The following is a 24,594-nucleotide window of genomic DNA, read 5'->3' as shown; positions in this document are numbered from 1 at the left end:
ATGAAAGAGACTTAAATAGTACTGCCAGTAAATGCTGACTTACTGAATACATGCATTTAACTCTGCTCCCTTCCAAAATGCCACTAAAATGACAGTAAAGGGATTTAAAATATTTGGAGCTTGGAAGTGGGTAGGAGAGAGATTAACTGACCTAGAAGACTCCAAAAAGCTATTCTGAGTCAACAGTGGAAAAGCCAGGAAGCATACCGACTTATGGCACAAAAAAATCCCCCAAACCTCAGGAATTAGTGGTATAAGATATCTCTGGAACTGGAGGTGACAGTGGGCTTAAATGGGAGAATTTAGGGCAAGGAGCCTCAAAAGCAAGTTACACCCTGTGTGCAACTGAGCACCTAACTGCCCCTTGTCTGCCCAGAAGGGTTGTGGCCCAGGGGTACCCCATGGGAAACAAAAAAATTTAAGTGGAAGTTTACGTATTAAATATTGAGACCAACTCCCACCCAACTTTCTTTCCCCCTTGTGTCCCAGAACTCTGGCAACCAGGCTAGTAATGCCCTCCACGAGAGAGGGGCAAACTTCTTTGGAAAAATCTGACCAGTCCAAAAGATGCTGACACTGGGCATTTCCCAAGGAAACAGGCCAGCCAGACCACCTTCCAGTGAAGCCCAGTCAACCATTCCCAAATGAATAGAATATTTTCAAACAACATTTTAGAGCCCGGTACTTAAATAATGAGCAGATAGCTAAGATTACTAGGCATTTAAGGAAAGTTTTAACACGAATGCAGAGACAAACAGAACAAAGTTGGAAGAAACAGATGATGCAGATAGAGAACTGAATTTAAGACAAATGTGCACACATATGCCCAGAAAGATAAGAATAGAAGATGCAAAAATGAAAAAGAATGTTGAAGAGAACAAAATAAAATACCCTAGGAAATTAAGAACTCACAGCAGAAATAAAAATGCAATAGAAATACTGAAAGATAAATTGAGGAAATCTACCAGAATGTGGAGAAAACAGGAGTTCAGAAATGAAAGAAGAAAATTAAGGAACAGGGGAAACAGATGGGAAAGAATCAAAGAAAATTCAGGAAAATTTTTCCCAACTGCAAAACACAAATTTCCAGATTGAAAGACTCCATGGCGGTCAGCGTAACAGATGAAAACAGATCCTCAAAAGACATATCACTGAAAAATGTCAGAACACGGGTTACGAGGAAGATCCTCAAAGATTCCAGAGAGGATAAAACAAGTTGAATACCAAAAAATCAAGAATCAGAATGGCAACAGAGTCAACAGCCACCCTAGAAACAAAGACGACAAAAGAACAACACATTTTAAATGCTGAGGGACAATAATTTCCAATCCAGAATTTTACATCCAGCCAAATGTAAAATAGGTAAGAGGTAGGAATAAAAGTATGCAAGGTATCAAAAAAAAAAAAAAATTACCTCAAGTATCCTTTCTCAGGAAACTATCGAAGCAGGTATTTTACCAAATCAAGGGAATAAACCAAGACAGAAAAGACCAGAACAGTTAACAATGATGAAAGAAACTAAAGGCTTAAACACACGGAGAACTATACCACCATCACAGATATGAAAACTCAGTATTCTTTGACAATTCTTCCTTAACTGATCTACAGTTTTAACGCAAGCCAAATCAAAACCCCAGCAGGAATTTTTTTGGTAGGTATTGACAAGCTGATTCTAAAATGTATAAGGAAAGACAAAAGAACCGTAACAGCCAAAATAGTTCTTTAAAAAGAAGGAAAAGGTTAAAGGAATCACACTACTTGATTTCAATATATAGTATAAAGCTACCATAAAACAGATGAATGAAACAGAATAGAAAGTTTGGAAATGGACCCACACATATATGGTTGGTATCTAATCGCTTCTCAGCCTTTTGGCTAAGATCAAGTGAAAAAGGTACAAATGCAATTCAGTGGGAAAATGTATAGCATTTTCAACAAATTGTACTGGAATAATTAGACACCCATATGCAAAAATGCAAACAAAAACTCAACTTATACCTCAAACCCTCTATAAACTCAACTAAAAATGGATCACAGCCCTTAACGTAAGATGTAAAAATAGAAAATTGTAGGGCCGTGTGTATATCTAGTTGCTCCGCTGGGGAAGTGATCCAAAGGTCTACCTACTCCTAACATACACTGTCAACCAATTCTGTTGTTTTCAGCCTCTTTTCTCACCTATGCCCTCAGGGATCCCTGGGCCTTAGATTCTAGGTGATCAGGATCTACATTTATGCCACCCCAAGGAGTTTGGAGAAGGAGCAGAAATAAGTGCATATTGAATCCACCATGTTGATCAGACTCACTGGTCTCATTTCAAGCAGAAAGATGTTCTGAACTCTTCCCAGATCTTGCAGTTTAAAGGCAAAAAAAAAGTTTTCTTCCTCCAATTCTATTTCACCTTCTTCCCTCCTTTCCTTCATTTTCCTTACACAGAAAGGTATTTTATTTCATAAAATAAAGAAAGCCGCATAGACATTTTAAAAATATTAAGTAAATTTTTAAAAAGTCCACAGGATCCAGATAAAGATCAAGGTAATCCCTGGTATGATGTGAAGGGAAATCTCAAATCAAGAGCTTTACAGTAGGCCTGAAAACCCGCCAGCCCGGACTGGAGCTATGGAAGAGATCGAGTCGGGAAATTGAAATTGAAATGAGTATCTAAGGTATCTGAGCTGACTCAAAGAAATTCACACAACTAGGCAAGAATTTAGAGGTAAATTATTCATTAAGTGCATAGAAAACTAGGTAAACAGCAAAACAAGACAATTATCTCCAAGAGCAACAAAAGATTATGTAAGATTGATGAAATATTACATGACTCTGCTGTGAAGAACACTTACATAGTCATAATGTAAAGACTGAACATTGATCCAAACAAAATTATGATATGTCTACAGCAGGAGGATAACAGGGTGTGCCCATGGGATGGGGCAAAGAATGGTGTTGCAAGAGAGCTCAATCTTCATGGTCCATAACGGGAGGCCAAAATTAATGCCAGAAACTGAAGAACCAGGAGGCAGCAATACAAGCATGTTAGAGATACAGAGGCAAAAGCAAAAGATTTAGTTCAAAGATTTGAAAGTGATGGCCTCAGGGCAACAGAAAATGGGGGAGACTTAAATAAAAAATCCTGCTACAAATGTTTGACTCTTTAAAAATATATGCATGTATAGCTTTGGTAGGAATAAAAAAATAAATCTTAAAAATCAAAGCATAAGAGGGAAAAAAGGGGGAGCCCAGAATAGTACAGGATCTGGAATCATGACATGTAGAAATGGTTGTATAAATTAAGGGTTTTTAAGTTTAAAATACACACAAACTTGGCACACATTAAAGGCTGATTTCTATCTTCAGTTCAGTTATTCTACCTGGCTAAAGGGTGCAGAATCAGAACCAACAGTAAAGTTACATGGACACAAGAGCTCAGCTGTGCAAAAATGAAGACATTTCTACTAACTGCCTGAAAGCAGAATTAACTATCTCAGGAAGCAGTGAGCTCTCTGCTGATGGAGGTATTTAAGCAGAGCCTGAACAAAGTCCACTTAGTGGATATGATACCTTGGTGGGTTGGGCTACAGACCTCAAGGCCCTGCCAGTTGTGGGATTCTGTAAAAGGATTTCACATAATAATCTCCTTTGAATTAGTACTATTGTAAAGAAGGTATAGGAACTCTGGTAGATGAATAAGCTTAGGCACTTAGGACATGTGTGTCTCTTCCTTCCATACCACCTTCTCCTTTTAGCTTTTGACTTTTCATTTCAAAAGTCTTTTTTTAAAAAGATTTATTTATTTGTTTATTTGAGAGTGAGCGAGAGAGAGAGAGAGAGAGAAAGTACAAGTGGGGGAGGGGCGGGTGGAGAAGCAGGCTTCCTGCTGAGCAGGGAGCCCACCTCAGGGCTAAATCCCAGGACCTCAGGACCACGACCAGAGCCGAAGGTAGCCACTCTGAGCCACCCAGGCGCCCCCATTTCGAAAGTCTTAAATATATTTACATTTGGTTATGAATCATGTAAAATATTTTTGGAAGCAGATGAAGTGTAAATACTTAGAGAGTAGAAGAGAAAATGCCCATCTGAGTGGGAGAAAGCTGGAAGAGAATCAAGAAGCTGGTCTGATGTAGTGATAAGAGACAACTGAAGAACCCACTCTGGGCCCTGTGGTTCGGTGGCTGTGGGACATCAAACAGGTCACAGTACCCAGGTAGGTATGAGACTCTGGGACCACACCTCTGGTATGAGGCAAGAGTGCCTGGGCTTCCTGGCAGGGTGAAAGGACAGAGATCTGGGATTCAGTCAACAGATGTGGATGAGCAGCAAGAAAGCCACCAGAGATTAGTGAACAACAAAAGAATACCTTTCATTTGTTCTACTTTAAATAAAGTTACTAGAACCTTGCACTATCAAAGAACAAAAACCATACCTTAGCTTAAATGTTAGTCATTTCAATGCAGGAATAAAAATATTAAACATATGGGGCACCTGGGTGGAAGAGCATGTGACTCTTGATCTCAGGGTCGTGAGTTTGAGCCCCACATTGGGGGTAGAGATTACTTAAATAAATAAAAACTTGAAAAAATATATTAAACATATTATAGGTACCATCTTTTCTATGGGACTACCTCGAGAGTCCATGTGACCAGTCTATAGGCTTCAGGGAAGCTTTATTTTCTAGTAAAGGACACTATTTTTCCCTTCACTTTGTGCAATAAAATACTATCACACCTACAGACACAATAAATTTACCCCAAAGTTTACCGAACTCCACCCTTACCAGTTAAGAACTGACACAGATCATACTTCAAAAGTAATATCTATTTCTAGCTCTTATTTGTATTTTATTTTTTTTTAAAGATTTATTTTATTTATTTGAGAGAGCAAGTGAGCAGGGGGAAGGGCAGAGGGGAAGGGAGAGAGAATTCTCAAGCAGACTCCTGCTGAGCAAGGAGCCTGACGCGGGGCTCGATCCCAGGACCCCGAGATCACAACTTGAGATGAAATCAGGAGTCAGCTGCTCAACCAACTGCTAGCTCTTATTTTTAAAAAATTAGTTAGAATCTACCAAGAAATTGTCAGCACTTTACACCCTGTAAATGAGTGGAAAGAGAGGTGCAAGTGCACTCCAGCACTGTGGGAGCCCCTGCCCTCCTCTGTAGGCTGTATACTTATAGAGGTAAAGTCTCTTTCTTGGTTAAAGCCAGTCCTTTGCAGCCTGACCAGCACACTTGCCAGTAAACATTGAACTGAACCAAAGCATGTGACCCGCCTGGAATGTTCTCTTTATTTTACCAACATTCTTGATGCTTTTACTTCTTTCTTTTCAGTGCCTTCCCACTGGCCTCAGAGCTTCTCACTCCTGCACCACAGTCATGGGCAGGGGTGGTCATTTTTGCTGTGCTTTTTGTCCTTCCAGTCACACTTTGAACAAAATACATAGGATCTATAGCTCTACTCACTCTGCTACCAGACAGGCATTGTGAAGATGGGCCAGAAGAGCTTCCTTCATGTATTCTGCAATGCGAGCCAATTTAAAAAAAAAAAAAGAAGAAGGGGAGAGGGGAGGCAGAGGCAGAAGGGAAGAGAAGCCTTCATTCTCATAAATCTATCAACCAGTGCTGATTACATAGCATACTTAGGTGTGGACCAGCCCAGATGTCTCTAGTTTATGATGTGCCCTTTTTTTTTTTCCCCTGACCAACTAGTATTAATGTCTTCACTAAAACTTCATTATAATGAAGGGACACATGCTAACAAGGTCAGGTTCATGATCACTAGTATTAACAAACATTTCGAATAATGGCCTTATTATAATTTTCAGGTTCATTCCCATTTCCTTCCACCACAGGTTATATTTGTTTTAATAGTAATTTTGACAAGTATCTTTAGCATCCTAAACTGTTAGTCCCTGAATACCCCATCCCACCATCACATTTATTCAATAAGCATCTACTGCGGATCTATTATTTGCTTAGCCCCTCTAACTACATCTCCATTCTCAATTTTTTCTCCAACAAAAGACAACATTGGATCACTAGGTCCACCTCTGGATGGCCCTCTGGAGTGGTAGGCAGCAGGCCCAGAGGAAAGAAGAAAACCCCCAAACCCAAATGGCTGGTTCCTTCTCTTGCATTTGGCCCAGGTGGCCGCACAGCAGTCTAGCCAGATTCCCAAATTACAAACTGGTAGGGTCCTTCTGTAAACTATTAACTCTTCCCTAACTTCTTGGGAGATCTCAAACCACAAATCTGAGAAACCATTCACATGAAGGCTTTTAGATTATAATATACTCAAGTGACTTGAAATTTATTTACATTGTTCTGCTAGTATTTTAAACAACATGAAGCTTGTGATGTGTTCGAACTCCGTTTCAGATCTGCTGAGAGCTTCCTACCTAAGGGTTATCTGATCCAAGAACATTCTTGTTACTACCACACTCTCCTTTGTTGTCACTTAAGGGAACTGAGAAGGAATACTTCAAGAACCATTTCTCAAAGTGTGTTCCTCAAGATGTAATGAAAAGGGCCACCTGGCTGATTAAATGGATAGAGCTTGCAACTTTTTATCTCAGGGTTGTTGAGTTCGAGCCCCGTTGGAGGTAGTTTACTTAAAAATAAGTAAAATATATTTAAAAATAGATGTAATGAAAAGAAAAAATTTAAGGACAAATAAATTCAAAAGGTCAGTTATGCAAAGTTAAACTGGTTTCCTGGGGTTGGGGATGGGGCGTGTGGGGCAATAAGCCTTTAATAGGCTGATATGCACTGTGACTCAAACAAAAGAGGTAAGGGAGATGTTGGGGAGATGGTATGGAATGAGCAAGAATTTCCCAAACTTTTATGACCTGAGAGCCCTTTTCTTGGAAGATCACCTAGTAGCCCTGGTGTTTCCGGAGCACAGCCTTCGGAGAAACCCTTAAGGCATTCTTAAATAAGTAACATTTGTATCCTTACTGTGGAACAAGCACCCATGGATCACAGAGCCTGGTAAGTAGCAGGTCAGAAGAAAGTGTTCCTCCTGCCCAGGAGGCTCCCTGCTCTGTTTGCTTGTTACTACAAGAGAAACATGCCTTTCTACTTGCTCTTGGCAAGTTTCTAGATTAAACTGTATTAATTATCACTACCTATTTAAAAATAGAATTGCATTCAATTTTAAAATGAAAGTATTAAAGTATTATTTCTAAACTTTCATAACTGAAATCTACTTCAACCACCACCATCTATTCCAAAATGTTTTTCTTGACGTAGAAGTACAGTTAGTTTCAGAATGTATTTAATATGCTAGACCTAAAACTTGAGATCTTTAGAATTGTCTTCCAACACTTCATGTTTTTGGACTTGTCATGAAAATACAAAATCACATGCAAAACAGATTTAAAAAAACTTCAGAGCCTAGCAAGCAAGGAATAAAATTCTCTTAAATATGCTGAGTTTTAAGCACAATTTCGTTTAAAAAAAAAAAAATCCAGCTTTTGCCCTGGTGGTGAAAATTTCTGCTTTTGTAATTTGATCCTAATGTGCATGCTAATCATTTGTGCTACAAAGTCAACTTCACTGTGGCTGTTTTCTTCACCCTTTCCTTTCTTACTGCTCTCCAGAGCCTTGTTGGTACTCACTATTAAATACCACCAGCATCAATTACATTAACCCTTTTAGAGGCCATGGATCTCCAAAGACTGACTAAATAAACATATACTCCTTATTTAAAATGATATTCTCAAGAATCTGAGTTATGGGGGAAAGGACACAATTATAGTCACATTTGGTAAACTTACTGCCATGATAGACTTATTCAGACTTAAGGTTTTAGAAGAATCTGTAAAAGGGCCCAGGAGGGAATGCAGAGCAGTCAAGGGTCCCTAGAGTCCAAGGTTTATAACCACCACTTATGCAGACCACACTCTGCTCCAAACTGTCATCCTGGACCTCCAGTTTGGGGTGCATTGATTTAAAACCAAGACCCTCGGGGCACCTGGGTGGCTCAGTCGGTTAAGCATCAGACTCTCGATTTTGACTCAGGTCATGATCTGAAGGTTGTGAGACCAAGCCAGCCTTGGGCTCCATGCTCAGCAGGGAGTCTGCTGGAGATCCTCTCCCTCTCCTTCTGCCCATCCCCCCGACCCGCTCAATCTCTCTCTAAAATAAATAAACGTTAAACTGGTAAGAACAGATACTACACTTGATCTTAGCCAAATAAATAAATGTTAAAAAATAGATAAAAACCAACACCCTCCCCTACACACACACACACACTTTAAAGTGAGGGCAAACAGTACACACAATCTCTGAATTTAAGTGACAGGTAAGTGGTGTCTGAGGTACGTTTAATATACTATCCAAATGTAGTAGTCCTCAGTACAGCAGAGAGAGAGGAATGTAGTGCAGTAGGAAATGTACGTGCTTTGAACTACTCCAGGCTTTACACTACTTGGGGGAACTTGGGCAAACTAAGCTTTCTCAGCCTCAGCTTCCTAATCTGTAAAATGGGGCTAACAGTGGCACCCCCCCCCCCGAGTTGTGAGAAAAAAATGAAATTTATTATATGAGAGCAGACAGGGAATGAGCACAGAGAAACCCCCAGTTCATGACCAGTCATCACTCATTCCCTAGTTGTCTGCTCTCGTATTTCATGCCCTTTCCTTCCCCTCAGAGATCACCCACCCTGAAAGCATCTCCTCTAGGCGCATGACTTAAAGCATTATCTGAAATCCAGTTCTAGGTCTTCCATTGCCTATGGGAAACTGCTAGCTACATGGAAGTATCAGTATCGCCTCAAAACTCAGTGCACACAAAATTAAACTCACCTTCCCTTCCCCACATACTAGTCTCCATCTCCCCTTGCAATGCCTATTACAATACCCTTCCTCTATTATATGGCATTCTAAACTGGTTTTATCCCTCTCCTTCATCCCACAGACCCAGATAAATCAGGAAAGTCTGTCCTATTTCAATTCCATAATATCTCTTCTCTGTTTCCCATTTGGGAAACACTGTTTGGTCCAAGATAGTGAACAGCTTCCTGGGTGGCATCTGTTTCCCTTTCTCCCACTTCGAGCACAGCAAGGCTGTCATATTAATCTTCCTTAAATCACTCTGAAAAACCCTCCATGGCTGCCTATTTCCTTCCCTTCAAATATTAATGCCTTCCCGGGCGCCTGGGTGGCTCAGTTGGTTAAGCGACTGCCTTCAGCTCAGGTCATGATCCTGGAGTCCCGGGATCGAGTCCCGCGTTGGGCTCCCTGCTCAGCAGGGAGTCTGCTTCTCTGACCCTCCCCCCTCTCATGCTCTCTCTCTCTATCTCATTCTCTCTCTCAAATAAATAAATAAAGTCTTTAAAAAAAAAAACAACAAATATTAATGCCTTCCCTACACGTAACATCTCTTCTCTCTACTCTGGCCAGGTCTCCTTTGCAGTGAGTTAAAGGCTTCCTTGCCTCTGTTCAAGCCATTCCTTTCATTGGAGTGCCCCTTCTGTTTTCTACTGAAATCTGTCTTTCCTCCCACTCAAAGCCCCATCCTTTAAGGCCAGATCAACAGTCATTTTCAGGTAGCCCACTCACCAGCTAGTCCATCCTTTCTTGGTTTCCCCATTCCCTGAACTCCTAAGCACCCAGTTTAGCCTCTCATTATTGCTGCTTATTTCACCCTGAGCGCTCATCTTCTAGACACAATTTAAAATTTTTAGAAGTCAGGGTCCCTTTTCCAAAACCCAAACAGGATTTTTTCCAGGGGAGGATTAATGGATACAAAGACATCTGACAGATTTAGTTTCCATTAATATGATAATGCTAGAGATATTTTCATGGGTTGTGCAATTTGCTCTAAGCCTATGAGACAAGTTTTATTACTTGTCCCCATTTTACATCTGGGGAAAGTGAGGCATCAAATGTTAAAGAATTTGGTCCAAATAACCCAGCTGGTGACAGAATTGAAATTCAAACCCATGCAGTCTGGCTATGCAGCCCATATTCTCATCAGTATAAGATGGTGTTCAATTCTACGGATTCTAGTGGCCCTTTGGGGTAACAGTAGGGAAAGGATTTCTTATAAGGAAGGTAGAAGGCCACTTATGCATTAAGGGAGGATCACTAAGCTGGGGATGGGAAATGAGACACATATAGACTTTTTTTTAGTATAAAAAAATTTTACACCAAAAATACTGTATTTAAAATAACTCTTTTGCTATTATAAATAACACCAAATGGAAAGATTCTTGCATATGGCATTTACTGTACTTTTGGAGTACTAAATTAAGTGATGTCTACTGCTTTTTATGGCTTTCAATGTATGTCATCAAACAATGTCCCAAGAGAGTCATTCCAATTTATTCAGCAAATCAATAAAGTACACTTGAGTCAAAACCACATGAGCAATTAATATTCTGTTAACTTTTACCAAAGTTGCAGGTGTAAAAGAGTGTCTCTGTGCTTTCAGTTAATTTGATTATCAGTAAGATTGAACACATTTACATATTAGTTTACTATTTCCTCTTCTGTAAATTGGCTATTTGTTGCAGAGATGCATTTTTTATGAGGGCTCTTTATATCGTAGATATCCTAAATAATGATGTGAATCTTCAGGTTTATTATTCTTTATACAAAAAAGAAAGAAAGAAAGAAATTAAACGGAAGGGAAAGAAAAAAAGGCACTCTCTTTTTTTCCTTCTCTATCCTAGTACATCCCACTCAGTATTATGGCTCCTTAAATGCATCAGGGAGGGGTGAAAAGGAAGGAAAAAGAAAATGTTAGGGAAAAGAGAATAAACGAGTACCGAATAGACAGAGATAAATACACACAGAAGAGGTAGACGAGGAAATTGAGAGCCAGAGGGAAGAGGTTATCCAAACCCCCAAGATTCTCTTGAGGATCACTGACTGTGGGAATATTAATTAGCTACTTAACCATTATTCCAACCTTAAATGGTCTTCTTTATCCTGAAGCTATTCTGGCCTCAGAACGGGAAAGAGGCAGGGGGTGGGTAAAAGAAACAGGGGCTTCAGCAGTGGCTAGAGCAATATTCCTGGGAGAACAGAAAGATAATTGTGTGACTTCCAGCTATGAGCTGTGAAGTCTTATAATGGAGCTAGAAGCAAAATGTTAGGAAACACTGCAGAGGTGTGACTTTACAGGCAGAAGAAAATGGCAAAACTATGTAACAGGGACTACTGGCTGACGACCCGTCGCCATCCCCACCCTCTGCACTGCAGTCGGAGTTCTAGTGCTGCTCCACCCTCCACTTGACTCCAGGAAATCCTGGTTAGTCTAAGCCAACCAACGACAGGGTACTTGGTCTCCCCCCTGCTAGAAATTGTTTAGGCATGAGTATGCAACCCTCCCTAACTCCTACTAAAGGGAAAACACTGGAGGTTGTCAGCTCAGCAAAAGAAAGTAGGAAGAGCCACATGCATCTTGGGATCATGAGGGCAGATAAGTGAGGAGAAATGATCTTCCTTAAAATAAAAAAAAAATTTAAAAAGCAAAAAGAGAAGTCAGGTCCTCACTGACATTATCAAGCCGCTAAACTAACCAACCTAGAAGCCATACTACCTTGCAATTTATGCGAGATTAATTTTTTAATATTTTAGCTATTTAGATTTAAGGTTTCTTTTTTTTTTTTTTTTAAAGATTTTATTTATTCATTCGACAGATAGAGACATAGCGAGAGAGGGAACACAAGCAGGGGGAGTGGGAGAGGGAGAAGCAGGCTCCCCGCCAAGCAGGGAGCCCAATGTGGGGCTCAATCCCAGGGCCCCAGGACCATGACCCGAGCCGAAGGCAGATGCCCAACGACTGAGCCACCCAGGCGCCCCTTAAGGTTTCTTTATTTCTTACAGTGGAATTATCCTAAGTGATTCATAATGAAAAATGTTACAAGATCATCATCATCACCACAATGCTACAAAAAAAAACTTTTATACCTTAACTCTACTTGAACATCCTGAAGTAACCGCCTATTTCCAATTTTTCTTTTTGCTGTTTTATTTTACGTTATATAAAAGTATCCAGAAATCAAACACTTCTGTTTAACAATTTTCAGTATATCTAACAACCTTAAAAATTAGACTAAAAATAGCTTTTAAGAGTTTCTTTTCTAAATAAATGTCCAAATAGTTGGTTGTGAGATGTTGTAGAGAACAGCTAAAAAAGAGTAATATTATTTTCACACAAAAAATAATTTCCAGTGATTCATCAACCAAATGTTTTTTAAGTAAATCCTATTATACAACTGATACGAAATCAAAGAAGAGTCTATTGAGGCACCTGGGTGGCGCAGTCTGTTAAGTGTCGGATTCTTGGTTTCAGCTCAGGTCATGATCTCAGGGTCCTGGAATGGAGCCCCATGTTGGGCTCCCTGCTCATCAGGAACTCTACTTGTCCCTTTTCCTCTGCCCCTCCACGCCCCCTGCTCATGTGCACACTTGCTCTCTCTCTCTCTCTCTCAAATAAATAAATAAAATCTTTTTTTTTTTAAGATTTTATTTATTTATTTGACAGAGAGAGAGAGACAGCGAGGGAGGGAACACGAGCAGGGGGAGTGGGAGAGGGAGAAGTAGGCTTCCCACTGAGCAGGGAGCCCCATGCGGGGCTTGATCCCAGGACCCTGGGATCATGACCTGAGCCGAAGGCAGACACCTAACAACTGAGCCCCCGGGCGTCCCCAAATAAAATCTTAAAAAAAAAAAACAACTCTCCCTCTCCTCTGCCGCTCCCCCCCCCAAAATATATAAATCTTTTTTTTTTTTTTAAAGGAATATATCACAGGAAAAAATAAACTAAGGACCCCCCACTACCACGGAGTATATTAAAACCTACTGAAAGGGGGTGCCTGGATGGCTTAGTTGGTTAAGTGTCTGCCTTCGGCTCAGGTCATGATCCCAAGGTCCTGGGATCCAGCCCTGCATTGGGTTCCTTGCTCAGCCATCTCCCTCTGCTGCTCCCCCAGCTCATGCGAACAAGCGCACGCTCTCTCTCTCAAATAAATAAAATCTTAAAAAAAAAAAAAAAACTGAAAAATGCAAATCACTTTCAAAAATCACCTTTTAAAAAGAGTACCAAGTTTGACACAATGCATAAATTCAAAATTGGAACATCATGCTGTGCTATTTTCCAAATAAATGAGACAACAAAAAGTACTAAAAGGGAAGAAATATTACTGTGCCAAAAACTTTAACCATTTCCAGAGTGAATTCCCACAGTAGAAATAACAATGCCTCTTTAACGACTGAAGTTTTCACCAGTTCAAACACTTTTTCTTTATAACACCTCACATAAAGTCCCATCCATTTGTGCCTGCTATAAAAACGTCAGCACTGTAAATCCAACTGGCCCATTATTGGAGTGGACCAGTCTTTTCCCATCCACCTTAACCCGGGAACTTACACCTCTATAAGTCCCCTTGCTTCACATATGACATGTATACCTGCAACATACAAGCTGCCAAAGAATGCTGTTGAGGATGCTATAGAGAATCTTCTTTCGAAGTCTTTATCCCTTTAAAAAATTGTTGTATTGAATTTTATTTTTTTTTATTTTATTTTTTTTTTAAAGATTTTATTTATTTATTTATTTGAGAGAGAATGAGAGACAGAGAGCACGAGAGGGCAGAGGGTCAGAGGGAGAAGCAGACCCCCCAGCTGAGCAGGGAGCCCGATGCGGGACTCGATCCCGGGACTCCAGGATCATGACCTAAGCCGAAGGCAGTTGCTCAATCAACTGAGCCACCCAGGCGCCCAGTTGTATTGAATTTTAAATCATCAGACTTGCTAAGGTAGCAGTTCATCCACATCCGTTCATGGAAGGAAAGAGAACATTTGTTAATTTATTCAAATATTTCCTGAGCACCTATCATGTACCGGCTATCAACCTAGCACAGAGAATAACAGCAATGAACAAAGCAGACATGGTCCCACTCTTTGTCAGCTCGGTCTAGACCAGGGGTCAGCAAACATTTTCTTTAAAGGCCACAGAGTAAATATTTACTTTTGTAGAGTCTCTGTCATAACTACTCAACCTTGCCACTGTAGCATGAAAGTAGCCACGGACAATATGTAAACAAATGAGTGGGATCGTGTCACAAAAAAACTATGTGGACAATGAAAGTCGAATTTTATACAATTGTACGAAATACATGTATCATGCAATAATCTGTTGATTGTTTCCATTAAAAATACACACACACACACACACACACAATTTTAGCATTCTTAGCTTGCAAGCCATATAAAAACAGGTAGCCGGCCAGATTTGGCCCATGGACTATAGTTTTGCCAACTCCCAGTCTAGACAATATCAACTGTATAATTATTTGTTTTTTGCTTTAAGTACTCAAAGGTAAAATTCTTTTTTTTTTTTTAAAGATTTTATTTATTCATTTGACAGAGAGAGAGACAGAGAGAGAGAGGGAACACAAGCAGGGGGAGTGGGAGAGGGAGAAGCAGGCTTCCTGCTGAGCAGGGAGCCCGATGTGGGGCTGGATCCCAGGACCCTAGGATCATGACCTGAGCCAAAGGCAGACGCTTAACGACTGAGCCACCCAGGCGCCCCAAAGGCAAAATTCTTAAGGCTATGAGAATTTATTGAGGAGACGTGGCCTGGTTTGAAGGATCAGGGAGCCTTTTCCAAAAAAGTAACTTTAAGGCTAAAACTTAAGGGATGAGTAGTAGCCAACCAAGGGCCGGGGAGAAAACAGTCTTCCAGAGAAGTGAATAGCAAGTGGAAAAAGTCCTAAAAGGAGAAGGAATACAATCTGAGGAATCTGTGAGGTTGGAAAAAGTCCTAAAAGGAGAAGGAATACAATCCACTGAGGAATCTGTGAGGTTGGAGCACGAAGAGTGAGCATGAGAGGACAATGACACTAGAGAGACAGAGACCACCCCACAAAGAGTCTTGTTGGCTAAGGTCAGAGATTCTGGTCTTTGTCTTAAAAGCAGTCGGAAACCATTAAAGGGTTTCAAGCAGGAGAGGGACACAATCAGCTTTGGATTTTTTAAAGATCACTGAGACTGCAGTACGGAAAGAAAAATTTGAAGAGAGCATGAATAATACAGGGAGATCCCTAAGCAAGGTTCTGGCCAGAGATGATGGAGGCTTAGACTGGGGTCTTGGCAGTAGAATTTAGAAGGTAAAAGAAGCAAGATGTGGTGACGAGACGTGGAGGAATGAAAGGTAGGCCCCTGCATGCCTCAGTTTCCACACCAGGATATTGGTATCCTTCAGTGAACCAGAGATTCTGAAAAGATGAGTGTGTGTACAAATTTTGAGTTCAGTTTTTGACATGCTGAGTTTGAGTTGCCTATAAGATATCCTACTGGAAGTGCTAAGTAATCGGTTGGATATTAGGATCAGAAGCCAGGACAGAGTTTCTTTCAATTCAGTAATTCAGTTTGGGAATTGTCAGCATACAGATTGTAATTGAAACCATAAGAGGAGATGAAGTTACCTAAAGAAAGGCTATGTTCTCAGTGGTTTTCAACTTTGGCGGCAGAGGAGAATCACCAAGGGAACTTTGAAAAATGTTGATGCCCAAGCAGTGACCTTGAACCAATGAAATCAGAATCTCTGGGAGTAGGACCCAAGCATTAGTGTTCTTTAAAGTTATCTAAGTGTTTCTAATGTACAGCCAAGATTGCAAAGATAAGAGGACTTAAAACATTAAGAATTAACTGGACTGCAGAAAGATCAGGAGATTAAGAGACAGAGTAGGTTTCTAGTCCCAGCTACCTCATAACGATTTCTCCGACCTCAAACTACTTCATAGCTTCTCAATTCTAGTTTAGCTCAACAGAAAGGTGAGTGGTTTATCTCTAATATCCCCTAGAGTCCTAAAAATCTGAGCCAAAGTTACAACATGGAAATATTTCTTCTTCTTGGGGGGGAGGGGGAAGGGAGGCTGTGGAGGGTTATGTAGAAACACAGCTATTAACCAATTACCAGAGCATAATAGAGAATGCGTTTTTATAAATAATTATCCTCCCAAGCCAATAACATTTCTAAATGATAGGATGAACACATCAAATAGTATTTGATAGCATTTGTGAAGCATGGGAACATTCTAGCTAGACTAGTTTTGCTCTATTATATACTATGTTGTTCCACAGCTAGGACCTGCATGAAGTTCAAAATGGTGCCATGAATTTAAATTGGAAATTCCTTAATCCAAAATTTTATCGAGTGGACTTTTTCTAAAGACAGAGTGAGCTGCAATTTAAGATTTGGGAAACATGCATGTGAACACAAAAACACAGGACTGCGATCCAGAAGACCAGGATTAAAGTTTGGATCTGTCCACTTGGTAGCTGACTTCAGCCAACTTTCCTAACCTCCAACTCCCAATTTCTTCAGCTGTACAATGAAAGTAGAGTCAACTTCAGAGTTACTGTAGAAATTACAACACGAAAATCACTGTGGAAAATAGCTATACAAAAAGCATTACCATTTTTACATTGTTTTCCAATTTTAACAGTAACTTTGATTTACATATTTTGAGGATCTTCTATACTAAGAGCACAGTATTCAGAAGAAGAAGAAAAATAAACTGTCTTCATGCCATGACTTTTTAATCCCAGAAGGTCTACTTTGCTGGACATAGTTTAATGGAACAACTTAGTTTCTATTGGGAAAACCCACTACACTCTTCAAATGCCATTTTCATCATCTGACTTCAAATTCCACAAAGCAGATGGAGACTACAGTATTATTAAAATCTGTTAAGGAACAGTTAACATACTCAAAAAGTTAACCAGTATTACTGAACCACTTGACTGTTTTTCATTACTCCCTAGACAAGATAGAAGAGCTACAAAAAGACAGTTAAATTTATAGCTCTCAATTTGAGGACCATGGGACAAGACAGTAGACAAGTACAATTTCTGCTAAAGTCAGACAGACAAGGGGTGGTTTGTTCAACCAGAAAGACTGTCCTCCATCCTTCTCACAATTTCTAAGGTTAGAACCAAAGGACACAGAACTTCAGAGCACTTGCAGAATCTCCTGGCCTCCAAAGCACTGCTGTGAGAAATAATGATCTAGCCATTAACAACAAAGACTTACGGCAATTTGCTAAGTAATCTTTGGAAAGCCTGCTTCATTCAAACTGGTTTGTCAATGGGAAAGAACATTTCATAAATCTGAAGATTTACACATGAACTTTGAAGTTTAACATTACAAGAATAGAAATTATGTCAGGTTTAACAGAATAAACGAATTATGGAGAGTTGGGAATAAATTTTAAGAGTCTTAGGGAAGATTAGTGCTGTAAAAAGAAACTCAAGACTATCTCACTTTTACGTTCCCTTCAAAGAGATTTTTAGGCAAAGGCTATCATGTGTTGGCCTGTTTTGAGCAGTTACTAATATTAGCAAATAACTTGTAGTGGTCACTAATAAAAATCATAATTAAGAGTTCTATAAGAGCCCTGACTCTGTAGACATTCTTAAGACTCTTAGATGTACATAACTGATACAGCACAAAATCATTTTGCCAATAATTTGCTCCTTCGGCAATGAAATACAAGTTAATATAGAAGGTGACACTTCCCTTTGATCTAAATCCTAAAACAGGATAATTATTTTGATGGCAAATTATGATATCCAGACACTGCCAAGAAAATGCAAATAATATCAGGACAGACTACAAGAGATGAAACAGTTGGGAAGACCATAAACTCTTTTATGAGAGTCTACAACATAGCAAGAGACTAGGAGGAAAAATAAATTACATTTCAAAAGTGAATCCCTACCACAAAAAGGAAACGCACTATATTTACATTGATAAAACCTGCCAGAGCTTTAAAATTGCTGACAATACCACTGAGAAAAGCTAAGCTGAACTGCAGAGCACCCCGAAGCACGTTGTTTTGATGTGCTATGCAGGTTATCATTAGAGTTTGCAGACAAGCTTTTTAAAGATGTTACAGCCACTGCTCCAACTAAAATACAGGCATTCAGCAGAGCACCAGGAGAAAAGGAGAATCCTGCTCAATTCTGCAAACTGATGGTACCATTGACAAAATAGGAAGGAATGTGGGAAAGGCAGGTCAATTTTAACTTAAACAGTTCAAATTTGAGCTTGAAAGAGGATGGCTTGGTGGAATTAGTCAACCAGCCCATGAAGTGAAACAGCACACGGCTCAGGGCTGGACTCATATTCAATGTTACTTGCCAGCCAGATAGTGAAATGTGTGTGTATACATTCTGTTTATTGAGTACTGCTAAGCAACTATTCTGTACAAGGTATAGTGAGGCACTGCAATGGATACAAAGATGGGGAAAACAAAAGCAGCTCCTGTTATCAAGAAGCTTACAGTTCAGTAGAAGGGATGAAAAGAAACACATTCTGCCTGAAAATACAATTGAGGCATCTAAGAGAGGTTCAAAGTGACTGTGAAGTTGCATCCCTATTTTGTTTCAACACAACATACATAGATACGATATTATTCTAAAACTGGGGACACTCCTGAAAGGGGCATTAAAATGCCAGCAGATTGGTAACATTTCACAAATGAAGAATGATGCCAAAATCTCAAATTAAAAAAAAAAAAAAAAAAAAGATGACCAGCTCTTTGGCACAAAACCTCTTCCTCGATGCTCCACTGAACACTACAGGTCCCTAAAGCTGAACTTAAAGGCATGTGACAGCTGCTGATTGGTTATAGGAATCTACAGAAGGAAAAAAAAAAAAAATGCACCCCTGAGGGTGCATGACATGCATCTTGTCTGTAGAACATGGCATGAAGGAAACAGTGACTGCAAGAGGAGGAAAAAGCGAAGAAAATGTATGTGACAGCATTCTGAAAAGTAAGATGTGGAGCTAGTCAAATGCAAGACCTGTGATTAAAGCAGAGTTTTGGTCCAGCATCCATCCCTCCCAATTGTAACTGTTCACACACTGAATAAGCCATCCACAAACTATCAATAATGTCCTGTTTTAAAGGCATTTCACCACCAAAGGGGGATGTAAAGTCACCCAGTTCCTAAAAGAAAGGCAGTATGAAAACACCTTTTTGGTGAAAATAATATCTAAGTAAATGTGAGATGAATAGCACCCAACTAGATTCCCCCTCCCCCAAAACTCCCTAACCAGTTGAAAGGTATTGTGTAATCCCACACCTTTAACTGTTAATATGAAAACCCTGGTCTTTCGACCTCTCCTCCATACCACCACCTATAGTTTTCTTGCCTATTCCAACTGAATAGGAAGGTTTAACTAACTAAACCAATCAGCCTGACTGTGATCCTAGTAGGGGAAAAAACAACAACAACAAAAAACCCAGTAAGCAAACACCCTTTATAAAAAGAACTGGACAAATAGGTTGGATACTTCATAAAACATAAATGTCCTCCATTCATCTGCAATTCTAGTCATTTTCGAACAGATCTCAGATTTTCAGAGCAAGTATGCAGGTTATTTAAAACTGAGTTATATATAGTCATTTAGCAGCCGCAAAACACTTCTGGCATTATCGCAGATGCTCGATCTCTGGAGGAAATTTTTTTTTTTTCCAAACTAGCATTTTTCTTCACCAAGAACCAACCAGCCTTTATTTCTAAAAACAAGAGCCCTTGTCTTCCCCCCAAAACAAACAAATCAAAGACCACAGTTAAATTCTACGCTAATGAAACTGTGAGATTACATCCCAGGCGTTGTCAGAGCCTATTTTTCATACACCAACACGTCTGATGCAGTATTCCTGATTGCTTTTTATCGTATTTGTAAATACTCACTAATCCACTAAATTAGGTAATTTACAAACAGGTCCTCTCAGTTATTAGTGGCCAGCAGTCAAGTTCTATTACATTTGATCCTTATACAGTTGTCTAAACATTTCCATCCAGGTTAAGGGCTCGGATCGGCAAGGGAGGGGGAGGTTAGCGAAATTTGGATGGGGGCAGGGTAGAAGCTGGGAGAAATCTCTGCCTCTCAGCCCTCAGCGGCAACATTCAGCCAGTGCCCACAGAAAAACTAAATTCGGCACCTCTTCCTCCTGTTACACTGGCAACAAAGAGGGAGTTTCCGTAACGCTCCCGTCACCCACCAGGTGCCCAATCTCCTTCCCAGCCTAGTGTCAGCGCTCCCGCAGGGGCCTGGGTGCACGAAGAGGCCGCGGTGCCCAGGGTCAGGGCACAAAGGGGGGATGGGGTGCAAGGCGAGCGGGTGGGATCTGGGAAGTGGGCCGTGTAAGGGCTCCGGAACCCGCTTAAACACTTGAACCTGCTGTCAGGGGCGGCGAGCAAGAGAAAGGGACAGAATATCCAATGGAGCAGAAACTGGAATAACGTGGAAAAGGGGTGAAGAGCCCACGCTGAGGGTACTCCGCCTGGGAGCACAGAAAACAGCCGGTGGATGAGGAAGGGGAGACTCCAAGGAGATGGGAAGAGAGGCGCAAGGCCCAGAAGACGAGGGAATGGGGGGCCACCTGGGGCAGAGCAGAGAGGAGGCGCCTGTGTTGCTTCTACCTGCAGGCGGGCGGGACGGGCCGCTCAGGTGTGACTGGGAAGAGGCCAAGTCGGAAAGGGGCCAGCGAGAGCCAGGGGCGTACTGGGGGCCGCGCAGAGGGGGCTGCGAGTTGGCAGCCGCGGAGCCAGCGCGGGGGCACCTGCGGGACAGACTCCAGGGATAAGCGGGGGTGGGGGTCTCCGGAGCGCACGGTGGGCTGAAGGGAGGATCTCGGGCAGCGGGAGGCAGCGGGTGCCAGCGGCGCGGCGCTGGGGAAGCATCCGGGCGGGCGGCCGGGAGGCGGGAGCCCCTCACCTGCGCGGCGGAGGAGGCGGAGCTGCAGCAGCCCATGGCGGGGCCGGAGGAGCCCGGAGGCGGCGCCCGGCGCGCAGCTACGCCCCGGAGCCCCTCGGCATGCGAGCCGGCGGGCGCCCGGGGAGGGCGCGGCCTGGCCCCGCACGGCTCGGCGGCGGCGGCGGCGGCTCGGGTGGCGGCGGGTACTCAGGAGGCGGCGCGGCTCGGGGCGGGCGCCGGCCACATCCCCCGGCGGCGGCGGCGGCGGCTGCGCGGCTCCTGCTCGGCTCCTGCTGCTGCAGCTGCTCCCCAGCGGAAAGGGGCGGGCGGCGGCGGCGGCGGCGCCTCCCCCTGTCCCCCGCCTCCCGCCTCCCGCTCCCAGTCCCTCTCCCGCTCCCTCTCCCGGGCCGCCGCCTCCTCAGCGCCGAGCGCGTCTCCCATCAGACTCCCCGCCCCCAGTGCAGCGCCGCGCCGACAGCCGGGCGGCGGCGGCCAAAACGAGGCCGGGCCTTTCGGCGCGCGTCGGAGCCTGCGCAGTGTCGAGCCTATTTAGCCGTGGCACCGAGGCACAACGCTGCCTCGGAGAAAGAGGTCGCATGGGGCTGAGGCTCCCGGGGGCTGAGCGGGCTCGCAGCCGAAATGTGGCCGGATTGCTTCCGGACCCGAGAGGCACTAGCGAGGCATGCGGAGTTGCTCGCTTTCCCCACTGGACGCGCAACCCGAAGACCCTAAGGGCATCCTACTGCTTCTACGGTCGCTTTTTATCCAGAGCAAAGTGTACACAATAAACCTTCCCTGGTGAAGGAGTGGGTGATAGAAAACGGGGAGAGACAAGCATCTGTTGCTACTGGCCCCATTTTGCTGATGAAACTGAGCCTTTGAAGGAGACAGCCTAATAAAATGCACCCAAGGTCGAAATTTTTATAAAGAGCCGTATACAGGGAAAAGGTAACAAGTTCGCCAGGTCTCTCAATACAGAGCCATGTTGGATCTGAACTAAACTTTCTTATACAGGATTGTCCACAAAAAACAATAAGCGAGTATTAACTCATTCATATTAAAGATATTTACCGAGGACATACTAAGTTCCAGTAATTTATGGGCACTGGGAATAAAGAGGTGAACAACAACAACAAAAAAATTAGCTTGTGTTCTCTTACAAGTCCTTGTTGCTACATTAACACACTGTCTGGTAGCAACAAGTTAGAATAGGCGTGGTCACGACCTTCAGGAAATTTACAACCGGGGAGTCCTTGGGAAATAGTGTCCGATGAGAACAGTTAAAGGGCCACAGAAATAAGGGTTCCTGGCTCGCTCAGTCGGTAGAGCATGCAACTCTTGATCTTGTCTTGAGTTCAAGCCCCATGTTTGGTGTAGCGTTTACTTTAAAAAAAAGGGGGGGGGGGTGAAAAGCAAGTGAAAATGTGGCAGGAATAAAACTTAAAGATCAGGGTTAATATTAAGAGAACCAGGTATCAGACACTATTGTAAGTCTTTTACATGTTTCATTTCATCCTGTCAAAGAATGTCTCAAAAACAGAATCAGAAAAGAAAAAAAAAAGTTTATTTGCAAAGTTGCAAAGGAGTGAGATTCTGGAAGGCCTGACTAAATGAGAGACAGCAAATTTTAGAGATTACTCCAAGTCTAAGGGGGAAAAAAAACAGCACAGAACTAAGTTGACCTTATGTGCATTGAAAGCAAAGGAAAGTCAAAATAGGAACCTGGAGACAGCTAAAGAAAAGGCCAGAGAAGAATTCCTGGTTGGTGTATTCCAATACCATATCCTAGGTCTGTGACAGGGGATGAATCAATCACCTTTCTAAACCTCTTTCTGGTCTTCTGTGAAATGTTAATAATAGGATGACCCCGAAGCGTTGTCATCAAGATGAGGTAAGAAAGCGGCTAGTAGGTAGAGCTTGTACTCTACGACTACTCCCTGAGATCATCAATACTTCCTCTGCATTCTACCTATGTCCTTTTTCGGTTTGATCGGAGGGTGTACCATACCGCTGGGCTAGTAAATCCTCCGTGTGTTACCAGTAACCATCAGGCCACTATATAGAAGTGAAAAAAATAAAACTTTAATGGCCCTAGTCCCAATTCTGATTATAAACTTCACAATTAGATTGTAAACTCCCTGAGAACAAGGGAAAGGATTTTCTCCTTTGTATTTCCCTCAGCTCTCTCAAGTGTTTGTTGAATTATTCAATGCAGCCAAGAATAAAAAACCTTCCCTTGAGATTTTCCCTCAAAGCCTCAAAGTACATCTTGTTTTTAACTGAGGGAGGAGGCTGAAAGTAAAATTACAGTCTTAAACAAGAAGCCATCTGTCTTCCTTCTTTATAATCAAGGAAAGGGGAGTTGTTTCTCTTAGCAGAGTCAATATGGGAGCATTTCTCTCAGATTATAAAAATCTTTTTGGCTAGTGTAGTTATTCCATGTAGTAGCTAGTGCTTATTTTGTAATTAGAGCTGCAAAAGCAGATAAATACATAACAGACTGTGGCAGTGCTTCAGAAAAAAAAATGTGTTTCACTTTCTTGAAGGTCTCTTTCGTAGATATGGATGATGGGTGAATATAATTGAAAGGGGAGTACGTTCCATTGTGCTTGACTGATATGAACTTTTCCCTTTAAGGGTTAATGGAACTAGGAGTTCTAAGGTTCTGCAAGGTGCTTTGTAAATATACTAATTATGTATGTGTGCACCATATATGCATATGAATGTGATGTTTTAAAATTATACCTCGTCATTAGCATAAGAGAAACTAGCGGCTCCTGAATTGATATTCTGTACCTTCTAAGAAGGAGTCTCTTTCCCATCCCCCTCATACCCAAAGAAGCCTCATAAAGGAGTGATTTAGAGGGGGACAAATTGCTGTTCCTTTTCACTCTTTCTCTTAAACAAGCACGTTCAGCCTTCAATGAAATTAAGTTACAGAAAATTCAGAAATCATGATTGGGATTTTTTTTTTCTAGCCAGTGATCAAGGTACCAATCTCACCACCATGAGGTGTCATCAAGGCAAGCCCCTGGGAAGGGCTTAGTTTGTTTTTCTTTTGAGAAAAAGAGCATTGTTGGGTTTTTTTTCAACTTATGTAAGAACAGCATCTGCACTAACCAGGATAAAATTATAAGGTCTATCAATCTTGGTGCTGCAGGGTAAAAGCAGATCACCAGCTGAGCCAGCCAGAAATGCTTCCCAGTGGTCTAGTATTGCATAATTGGCCGTGTGAATTCCAGGCTTTCCAGTTTCAGATGGAGGACTTGGTGCTGGTCACTCACAGTAGGAAAACACTGAACTAATGGTCTTTCCTATGATTTTAATAATGCCTGACTCATTGTTCACATGACTGCATGTTTTTGGGTAACAAATATAAATGCATCTATGTATGCATATGCTTATAACTACTCAGAATCATCCTCTAATTTTTTTTAATGGCATTTGGTGCTTTTGGCTGTGTTATTTACATTTTAGCACATACTGTGTTCACAGCCACATCCCACAAGAGCACAGTTGATTCGGCAGAGCCCCAGCCTTCCAGATCTGCCTCACGACCTCCTCCTGGAAGCATTGGCATATCACCCCTGGGAAATGTTCCAGGAGCAAAAACTAATTGTAACCAAGGGCTGTAACTGTTCATTCATTACCAGAAAGGCAAGAGCAAGTCTCTGTTTGAGAAGATGGAAATGTATCTCAGCCTCCCAGTTTTAAGCCTTGAAGTTAGAAGCCTGAAAAGAGCTTCCCTGAACCAGGCGTGTGACAGAAAAAGACAACATTGTTCCCAACAAGACTCTGAGAATTATAAATCCTTAGTTCTGCAACTTTGTTTCTGCCCATACTTGTAAGTTGATGTCTCTCCAATGTTAAT

General features: G+C 41.8%; 1 protein-coding gene across 3 annotated transcripts in view; it reads right to left on the bottom strand.

Annotated features, from left to right (window-relative positions):
* Nucleotides 1-21,074, bottom strand: part of SLC44A1 (solute carrier family 44 member 1) — a 196,540-nt gene extending 175,466 nt beyond the window's left edge. The window contains exon 1 of one of the 3 annotated variants that reach the window (XM_036111437.2): nucleotides 20,745-21,074. In XM_036111437.2, the coding sequence (XP_035967330.1) occupies nucleotides 20,745-20,780 (36 nt within the window). In that variant the 5' untranslated portion in view covers nucleotides 20,781-21,074. The remainder of the gene's footprint in view (nucleotides 1-20,744) is intronic. The other 2 variants (XM_036111439.2, XM_036111440.2) reach the window with 2 other exon arrangements.
* Between the last annotated feature and the right edge of the window lie 3,520 nt (nucleotides 21,075-24,594).

This window comes from Halichoerus grypus, chromosome 14 (genome assembly GCF_964656455.1).
Source record: "Halichoerus grypus chromosome 14, mHalGry1.hap1.1, whole genome shotgun sequence".
Lineage (NCBI taxonomy): Eukaryota > Metazoa > Chordata > Mammalia > Carnivora > Phocidae > Halichoerus > Halichoerus grypus.
Note: the sequence above shows the minus strand (reverse complement) of the source record. Positions and strands in the feature narration are given on the sequence as shown.